General features: G+C 39.6%; 1 protein-coding gene across 1 annotated transcript; it reads right to left on the bottom strand.

Moving 5' to 3' along the window:
* Positions 1-1686: 1686 nt before the first annotated feature.
* Positions 1687-4422, bottom strand: LOC140544473 (phenylethanolamine N-methyltransferase). Its single transcript, XM_072668004.1, has 3 exons — positions 4248-4422; positions 2875-3082; positions 1687-2125 (listed from the first exon to the last, which is right to left on the bottom strand). The coding sequence occupies exons 1-3, from the start codon at positions 4420-4422 to the stop codon at positions 1687-1689; spliced, it is 822 nt and encodes a 273-aa protein (XP_072524105.1).
* Positions 4423-10808: the final 6386 nt, after the last annotated feature.

Below are 10808 nucleotides of genomic sequence, written 5' to 3'. Positions count from 1 at the left end.
TGACCCTCCATCCTTTAAGATCCATGAAAGACAAGCATCTAGACTTTTTTCTGTCCTGGCACCAAAGTGGTGGAGCGAACTTCCATGTGTGTCTGAACGGCAGAGTCGCTTGTTTTCTTCAAGCACCAACTGAAGACCCCGCTCTTTCAAGAGTACTTGGTGTGAAGTGTAGTGTCGCGTATTGTGGTCTCCATAATTTTTTGTTGTATTAAGTAGTATCTAAGCTTAGAGGTATCGGTTGGATTTCAGCTTAAAAACTGCTTTAAAATTTAAATGTAAAACTGCTAAATGCCCCTAATGTAAAGGTAAATGTGTAATAGTTGTAAGAGAATCGGACGCTTGTGTAAAAGTTGCATTCTTTATTCATTCTCAGATTAACACAGAAATAGCTGGAAACGGAAGAGAATCCAGAGATTCTTACAATAGAACATCCTGAAGTTGAAGTGTATTTTGATGTGTGATGTTCAGAAGAGATCAGCACAGCTGTGATGTTTGAGGGTTAGGTTGGTTTTGAATATTGAAAAGAAAAGAAAAGCTTAAATTAAAAATGCAACAAACACTGTTTAAAAAAAAAGTAGTTAGTCAGCAATTAGTTCAAAAGTGTCAGTCAGATGTACAGATGTGTATTGGGTGGATGGGTGGATGGGTTTAAATGGGTTTTGGTTTTTCTTGAAGAACCACAAACAATGACTAGATATGCCAACAAGGCAATGCAGGATGGCAACACAGCCACCAGATTTAAAAACCTTTGGGAACTTGTTGGAAAGGTCTGAAGAAGTATACATTCAAACAATTCAAATAATTATTAATTTTTCAACACAGTAATTACTGTGTAAATAATAATTTCTTTTTTAAATAATTATTGTCAGATTGTCAATATCTTAAAAAACTTATATTTTAGAAAATTAGTCTTTAAAGATTAAAAACCTTTTCAAAGGTTAAACCTTTTCATAACAAATATATTTAAAATATTTTTTCAATTTAAGTCATTATTGAGAGAAAATGGGTAATTACCTCAACTAATTATTTCAAGATAATAAGTTATCATATCAAGATACTACATCGAAACTAATTATTTTAGCAGTCATTATTTTGACATACCAATTTAAAAAAGAAATTTGGAAATATTAGGTAAGAATTTTATGAAATTTTAAGAAAATTATGAGAAAATAATACAATATTTTGTGATATTAACTTTTTTTTGAACCGTCACTTTTTCAGAATACTAATTTTAGGAACAAGAGTCAAGAGTTTGAACAAGAGTTTGAAATTCTAAATAAAAAAGTGGGCAAAAAGTAATTACTGAAAGTAAATAAAAATGTAAGTAATTACTCCAAGATACAAAAAAAATGGAGAATTCTATTTTTTCATCTTCTAGCTGGTGGGACCTGACATTTACAGTGGACAACATGTTTGTGGAAAGAAGTTAACAGACAACACTTTGTTGTCTGTGTTTGTGTGTGGATAAGTGATTATTACAAAAATACAGTATTTGAATTTTTAAGGCTTGCAAGCACACTTAGCAACTGAAAATCCACAAACACAGGCAGAATTCTTTACAAGCAATCAGACTGCATGGTCAGAGCTTGCTGTTGTATAAAAGGCAATAAAAATTGGAAACATCCTTCTTCACTGCACCCACCCCTGACCTCTAACCTTCACATCCTTCTCATGCAATCACCATGACTACGGTTTCCTGGCTTTGGCAAAGAACACTCCAGTGACATCGTCCACCCCCACCCTCATGTCTGGCGGTAGGTGGTAGACACTGAGCTGCAGCAGCTGGTAGCCGCTGGCCCGCAGGCTGGAGCAAACCTGAGCCTCATCCAGTGGCACCACAGGGATGCGCAAGCCCGGAGCCCCAAGATAAAAGCTCTCGCCCAGCGCGCCAATCAGCAGCAAGTGACCACCGGCGCGCAGGAGGCTGGACAGGTGGCCCAACGCCCGCGTGAACGAAGGCAGGTCTGGGCTGACGCTCTCTAGGCAGAAGGATGACACCAGGCAGTCGGCTCCTGAGCTGGGTAGAGATCCAGCAGGCAGGGGGCAGGGCTGGTGAACGTTGATGGGCAGCACATCGGTTACCACCAAGCGAAGCCTCTCTGCCTTTTCTGTCCAGGCTGAAGGGCTTGAGACAGGTAGAATAAGACACTTTAGTTGTAAAATTGTGTATTTCTAAAATTGCATTTTGCATAATTGTTATTATGTTTAGTTTTTCTTTTAAAAAAATAAATAAAATATCCCAAAGACAGTCCGAATTCTGTATTTCATTATCCCTTTCATTATTATTCAACAAGCTGTTATTGTTACTGTGCCTTTAGGAGACAGATGTATGTTAATCCCAGTGTTCTGATTGGCTGCCTTGCATTGCGCCTTATTGCAAAGCAGTCAGGGCTGATTTTAAAAATAAATAAATAAATAAAACACTGATCTTTCAGCTGATAGACGAGAAAAAAGTCATTTAGAGCACTCTGTTCTAGAGGAACTTGCAGAATCCAAATTTTCCACAGAGGTGGTGAATAGAACCTGAGGTCTGAACCCTCAGAAAACATAAGAGGTCATTTTATACCACAGAACACTTTTCACAATGAAGAGCAGATGTTTTGGTCCCAAACTCCATTTTTTAAAATGCTATTGATCATTCTGTGCAGCCAATTGCAGTCTGGCAAAACTAGGCTTGCCTGTTGTTTCTTGTTTTAATATTTACTTTAATGTTTGACGTCTGCATCAAGAGAATTTCCTTGTACTCCTGGTACTTGACAAACAAGCAATTCCGATTCCAATTCTGATGAAGTATCTGATATAGCGACAGCATGAACTGGGAAATTAAATTTTAATAATCAGGCCCTTCAAAAGAAAGCAGTTTAAGCTCCTCACCTGCGTCCCTCCAACTCGCACACACACTTCAGGTAAGGCGTCCAGTCAAGGCTGCTCTTGCCGTCCTGCAGCCAGCTGTGCAGCTCCTTCCGGTTCACCTCTAGGAAGTCGGACAGAACAACCCGATCGAAGTGCTCACAGCCACTCATCACCTGGTACAGAGTCGGCCCGGAACCCACATCCACCAGAACCTCTCCTTTGATCCCGTCTGGAGTGAGGGTGCAACATAAATCAGAGAGGATTTTTTTTAAAGCAGTGGTTCTGGACAAAAATGAAGTTCACACAACTTTAAAAATGCTTAGTTACAAACACCCTTATTGGGGACACATCCACGATGCAGCCCTGGGTTGCTATATAACAGAACAATGAGGTAAAATCGGTCCAGTATCACTGAATTATATGACAAGTTGGGTCATACGAGTTGCCTAAATATGTAGTTACTCTCTTTTTTGGCTTTTTTTGTGTTGTTATTTTTTATTTTGCCGTTCTTAGTAAAATTAAGTTGCTACTTCTTAGTCTAACAAGAACAAAACATAAGTCTAGATAGTCTAATTGTTTGCTTAGTTAACTAGCTACATTAGCAGTACGGAAGCATGTCTCAGGTAGTAGTCAAATGCTCACCAACCAGTAAAATAATTACAGTTTGCTTAGTTGACTAGCTACAATAGCAGTATGTAAGTACCTCTCAGCAGGTAGGCTAATGCTAAGCTAACAGTAAAAATATATATATACATGAGATTACACAAGTAACGTTAATGTCATATGACATTTCAGCTGTAAACTTACAAATATCACAAAATCCTCCAGCAAAACAGCAAGCTAACATCATTAATCCTATAAATCACAGATTAGGGTCAGGAAAATAAAAATACAGGTCATAACAGTGTTTACTTGTGGGAGTGTTTACTTGAAATACAGCACACATTTTGATTAGCTTCACTTAGTCACATAATAATGAATTATAATTAATAAATGATTTGGTTAGTGCAGCAGTTAAATTAGTTGAACATTTTTTTGTTTTTTGTTTTTTTTTTGGCTACCCCATAGCTGACCTGGCTGAAAGGGGCTTGAAAGGGGCTACAAAGGGGCTAGCATTTGAAGGTGCTGGAGCATTATGGGAATTTGTGCAGTCATATGCTGCCAAAATGTTTCTACTTTAGTTTAGCGCCCAAGCTACGAGGATACCATTGCTAACTAATGATCTGTAAACATTAACAAAACTTCACCGTGCACCTATGTGCTAGAGGAAGTCATCTTAAGGCCATCTTAAGACAGCAACTCCTTATGAGGGCAGGTTTGTTTGTTTTAGCCTAAGCAAGCTGTTAAATCTGAGAAAAACAAAGAGTGGAAATAGAAGCCTAAATGTCTCTCACCCTCAGAGAAAGCTTTATGAAGGCAGTTGAGTTTCCACGGCACAATGCTGTCGTTCCGGTCGAAGTCGGCTCGTGGCGGAGTGTAGTTATACTGCAAGTATGCTGCAGGGTCGAAGCCTTGGTAGCAGGCCTCCATAGCAGCCACCGCTTTCTCTCTTCTGTCCTTTCCCTCCATCTCTCTCTTCCTCTCGCTCTCTCTCTCTCTACACTAAGGACTGGGACAGTATTTATACCTGCGTGGAATTACCTTTTGCCAAATTAGCCTTTATGCGTCTGCTCCAGCCTCGCTTGTCTCTAAATCTTATCTCCACAAATGGAGATAGGGGTCCTCTCTCCGAAAGGCAGGCGACCCACCTGAGAGCACTCAGGCCTCTCTGACCTCAGGCACTGATGGCATCGGGCTTGGGCTTTTTACTCCAACTGCTGCCACTCCAGGCCTTCCTGACCCACTATCTGTCCCATCTGACCACAGGCTTCCCTCAGTTCAGGCACACAAAAGGAGTCGTCACTGGCCATTAGCTCTGCATTTTCCACCCAAGTTATTACACGGGGGCCGGGCTGAGTGTGCCTCAAGACAAAGCTAATTCACCAGAGCTGCACATCCAGACGCTACAAAGAGAACATTGCATCCATTACAAAAAGGAGAAATGCACTTTACCTGAACTCTACAGATGCTAACCAATGATTCAGACAAACGTGGAAAGTGTGGGCAACCTTTTTTGGCTACTTTGAAAGGGAGTTGTTTCAGTGGCGATTGGAGCTTGTTTGGCGCTGTGGGCAACCCCATTATTAGTGCTGTGAACCATAATACAATGTACAGTACAATATAGCGATATGTAATGTATACAGCACTGTATAAGACTATATACACACACACACACACACACACACACACACACACACTGTACAGTACAATGAATATAATTCAAAAATGTATCCACATTGTAAACATTCATGAAAAAATATAGTGCCCCCAAATGAAGTTTGATATTTGGTTGCAATTCAGCCAAGACTGACAACAATATTAGTAGCTAACCCTACGGTAGTTGGACCTAGCTCCGTTAGCACTCATGCAGTACCAATACAATTGCTTGGTGCTTTCATAGTCAATATATAACTAGGTATGATATAACACATATAACTAATTTAATACAGTGCCAATAAAAGGTATTCACCCCCTTGGAGGTTTCTTTCCCTACTTGTTGCCTTTATGCACTCAGGTGATCCCCTGAGACTACTAGCACCAACTGCCTGGACCTCTGTTGAAATAGGTCAGTCACTTTAAAGGGGGTGAATATTTGTACAATCTCTTATTTTACATTATATATTTTTATTTACTTGATATGTGTAGAAATCGGTCTTTTCTCTTAGATATAAGAGTTTTTGTTGGATTTTAAGGACCTGTGGCCGACTGGGACCTTTTAAATGATTATTAAACTAATACATTTGCATCACTCACATTTATTTGTATTTTTTTCCTTGTACGAATAAAAAGGAAACATTCAGTTGCCTTCAACTTTCAATTTATATGAAATGGCTCAGGTCGGCCAGGTGCGAGAAATTGCCAGCAGTGGCTGCGAGTTGGGAGTGAAGCATCTTGTTTCGTGTTACAAGTAAATGGAAAACCGGTTCCCAGAAAGTAACAAAAGACAGAAGAGATAAAGAAAAGAGTGATAGTGTGTCACCCAGTTTGTTTGTTTGTTTTTTTATGAGGAAAATGAACCTGTTGGCTTAGCTCACAGTGAAATAGGCTAACGCTAGTCATTTAATATCTTCACAAAAAAACAGGTTTAACATTTCACTCCCTAAAAGTCTAAATTTAATCCATGCAGGAAGGGTTTTTAGCGGCTATTCATACTAAATACGTTGCCCCTGCCTTTGCCCTGTGCCAGGACAGACAGAAGTTGTTTATAGCCATTCCCATATCTCAGCCCTACTCCCAACTGAAGGAGGAGGCGAGCAGCACTGTGTCAAATGCCTTGTCGTTGGCTTTATGGCAGGGGCTTAGTTGGAATTTCTTCATCTTTAAAGGTAAATTCTTTACAATAAAAAGAAGCATCAGCATAATGCTTTTTTGCTGGTCTTTGTTGGTTTGTGCTGATCTAGTAATGGTCTATTACTAGTTTAGGGCTTTGTATTTATTAATTTTGATTAGTCAGTGCCCACTTTTTAGCTTTCGTAATCTATATTACATTAGGTGATTAGCATGCTAACTGCTGCTATTTGTAAAGTGTCCTGCTATTGTTAAAGATTGCCAACTAATGGTTATGAGCTAAATTGTCAAATTCACGCTATGGTTTGGCAGTGGGGTGGTGGGACTCAGTGTAATATGCTTTTTTATGGGGCCCAAAATACCGGGCAGCACCCCGAATAAAGATATGGTATAGCCTAAAATGATCAAAATGCTAATAATCCCACTCACTCATTGGTAGTCTATAAAAACTTCCATTTGGGCTTATTCTCTTGGGTGAGAGAATGTGTTCTGCTACTTTGAGTTGCGCCCACTGCTGACCCAGAGGTGCAAATGCGCACACACACGTCTAGTCTAGAATAGGACTCTCTGGAGCAGATAAAACATGAACCTATTGACGCCATGTCTAATACCAGGTGTGGATTAGAGGGATATAAAGCCCCCCAGCATTGAGCTGTGGAGCAGTGGAACTGTGTTCTCTGGAATGACGGTTGGTGTTTCATCCAATACTGTTTGAGTTGGGGTGAGATTAATCCAAACACCATAACCCCACTAACGCAGTGCACTAAATTCTTGTAGAAGGCAGTCACTCCAACCAAAGAAACAAACATCTTTTTTTTTTTTTAATACCCTTAGTTTCAAAAGAAACAATGAATGAGCAGATGTCTCAATACTCCATACAGTGGACACACTATACTTCTCTGGTTGGTCTTTAAAGCAGATCAAAACTTAATAATGATGAGTAAATATAAAACCATTGGATGGCATCTGTCACTATGTCTGCATCATCAGTATCTTATGAACATCCTCAGCGGACCAGATGACCATGAAAGGCTCCACTCTGGCAGCTTCAACAGCTTAAAGATGAGCACAAGTTCTCATTCTGAGTCACCATGGCCTTCATGGGTCAAGTAATATTTTAAGTGTCTTAAAGTCTATGAAAAGGTGAAAGAGAAAAAATGAGTTCACAGGAACCTCAAACACAACTAGCTTGTTGCCCTTAGCTCACTTCTTCAGCTTCAGTTCTGCCCAACATCCTTCAGCAGAACATCTCAGTAAACCCCATCCTCTAAATAACCTCCAAAGCCCAGATGTTTATTTTGACAAGTGGCTGTCTCCAATTACCCTCTTCAGTATAGTCAAGGTCCATCATGTTTTGTTAAGTATATAATTTACATATGTATGTATCAGTGTTACAGATTTACACACTTAAAAATAAAGGTGCTTCCAATGGTTCTTGGAGTGATACCATAGAAGTACTATTTTTGGATCCATAAATTGTTCCATATTTGATATAAAGAAGTGTGTAGAACTTCTGAATTAGTAAAAGAGCTAAGAAGTAATGGTTATTCAGACTTTTAAAGGGTTCCTCACACACAAACCCCTGCTACTGCAACATAAGGCTTGAGGCAGGCTGTACAGAGGGACTTAATTTAGGCTAAAGCAAAACTCCTCCTCAGGACAGACCGAGGTCAGACAACAGGTAGGAAGGTACAATGCAGGCAAAGCCATTATCCAAGAAGTCAAACAAAGCACCACATGCACATTAAGCACAGGCAGCAAAACAGTGCCTTCACGACCAGCGGGCCAAATAGAGGGGCTTAAGAGGAGTCCTAATCAGTCCAGTGAGGAACAGCACCTGTGTGCCAGAGATGAGCCTCAGGTGAGGGGCGGGGCTTAGGCCTTGCACATTAGAGCACGTGACTTGTGCAGGAGCTCCCTGCTTAGGCCAGCAGAGGGAGACATTACAACTACAAACATGGTGCTCAATGGAATCAAAATCGCTCAAAGAACCTTTAAAAGAACCTTTTATTTTGTATATATATATTGTTTGTTTGCTTGTTTGTTTTTGTTTATAGTGTACTTTCTTTGAAATAATGTGAATCTGGCTCTCGTGTCCAAACTTCATAATAAATGGACCAATAGAAATGCTCCAAAATGACTTATTTTGGAGCATTTTACATTTACATTTTAAATTTTTTACATTTTTACATCAACTTCCATTGAAAGTGTGAGTGTTTTCTTGCTTCTACATGGAAGAGGAGTTTTTTCCCCGATAGCAACGATATGTTGATTTATGGTTGAAACATATGTCCTGTATTTTAAAATGTTTAGACTAAAGATTCAGATTTCAAGTGACCAATCAATTGACAGGACCTAGTCAGCAGATAACATCAGTGAACAGGCTGATGGACTGTTCCAGCCATCTTCAAGGCTGTGTTTAAAAATAGCCCTGAGTTTGATTCCCTGCTCAGGCAGGCCTGTCATACTACAAACTAGATGTCCACATGCAAGCCTCTTCATATTCGACTGTAACATGATTACAATAGGAAGTCAGTGTGAATGAGCTTCTGCCAAAGGCCATAAATGTCTATACCAATGTGATCAATGATCAACAAAGACATTTGGAATTGTTTCAGATAGATGAGTAGTCCAGAACTGGGTTTCCCAGCTATAGCTTAAGCCTAGTTATGAGTCACCATTAGAAATTTCTTTTAGTCTAGGTTTAGGCTTAACCTGGATCTTGGGAAACTGGTCCTAGATGTCTAAAAATCCAATGATATTAGTCTTGGACTTTTGTAATGATTGATTAAAAAAAATTTTTTTAAATGCCAATTGCCTTAAATCAATGTAATATTAATTAGAGTTTCAGCATATTTAATACATTTAGAAATGTACTATTAATTGGTGTAGGTAGTAATATATTGCATATATCATGCACTTCATGACCTGTGGTTAACACTGGCCTTCCCCTGCTATCTGTACATGAAGTCATCAACTAATACTACAAGCTAAAACAATACTGCCATCTAGTGATGAGATACACCTTCTCAGTGTTTTCCAATTAGTTTATCAACAACAAAGCACACTCACAAAACAAAACAAACAAAACTTTGCTGGCCATTTTATTAGAAACCCCAACCTTGTGCTTCCACTCACTGGCCACTTTATTAGAAACTCCTACCTTGAGTTTCCACTCACTGACCGCTTTATTAGAAACACCTACCTTGAATTTACGCTCACTGGCCACTTTATTGGAAACCCCTAGCTTGAGCTTCCATCCACTGGCTGCTTTATTAGAAACACCTACCTTGTATTTACGCTCACTGGCCACTTTGTTAGAAACGCCTACCTTGTATTTACGCTCACTGGCCACTGTAGTAGGCCTGTCTGGACAACAAATGAGGGCAAAATTGGATTCCAGTTCATCCCTGACATAGCTAGGCTAGAATAAGGTGGCTAACACAAATGACATCAAGAGATGGGCTACAGTCTCTAAACCATTGATAATGAGTGTACATAGGGTGTCCATGAATTTCTGCTCAGAAATCTTGAGATAAGAGAAAAAAGAAGCAACTGTGGATGTTCCAGCATGGTGTCTCAGATCTACACAAGCCTTCCCTATAATCCTCGGGAGGCCAAGCACAGCTGACAGCAGTTTGGAGCGAGACGAATGAGGGCAGTTCTATTTGGAGCAGGCCTAACGAGTGTGCAGACCTCCTTTAAAATCCCGGGGGGAAATCCTGGGCTGTTTCTGATCCAGAAAGGCCAACAAAAAAGCACAAACTGACTCACACAGTGTACAGGCATCAGTTTTGAAGCAAAGCATTGATTCAGAATAATTGTACATAGTCTTTATTGTCCATATCACAGTAGAGTATACATATGAAGTCAGATTGCACTGCACGTAGGGTCTGATAAACCCCACAAGCATGATTCTTATACTCTGTTAGTAACATTAAACAAGCTACAACACAACTGGAACTAGCATTACATTTAAAAATTCAGTTCCAAATTCAGTTTTAAGGGTAGCCTATACTGTAGATGTCGGCGTGCATTACTGGAGGACCATGGTACCACAAACCATTCCAAGTCAACTCAAAAAGCTGCTCGATGATGGTTGGTTGATTAGTTAGTTTTAGTGAGCGATAGAAGAATGCTAAGTGCTACAGTGCCGCAATCCTCAGGAAATGCACTTTGATGTATTGCTGGCACAAAAAGCATATTTCAGATCATACTTCAGATGATCACATAAATGGCACATAAACTGTGCATATAAAGTCTTCACTTTTTGTTAGCCTAGAAGTCTAAGTTTAACTGACTTATAAACGCATGTTCTTTAGATGACAGCAGGAAAACTTCCCATCTTTTTCCTATTGACCTAAAGCTGAAAGCAAGCTCTAGAGCAAACCCCCAAATCAAAGATGTTGAAAACTATTTAGAGGCACAAACAATTACTGAAAATGATCTTCCCTTATCTTTGCATTTTTGATAGGGGTTTCCCATCCAAGTTACTGAACTGGCTAACAGTATAAGTCAAGGCAACTGAACTTGTGGTACATGGTAACAGTCAAACGTTAAGACATAAC

This window comes from Salminus brasiliensis, chromosome 22, assembly GCF_030463535.1.
Source record: "Salminus brasiliensis chromosome 22, fSalBra1.hap2, whole genome shotgun sequence".
In the NCBI taxonomy this organism is placed as follows: Eukaryota; Metazoa; Chordata; class Actinopteri; order Characiformes; family Bryconidae; genus Salminus; species Salminus brasiliensis.
This window is presented reverse-complemented; position numbering and strand designations above follow the sequence as displayed.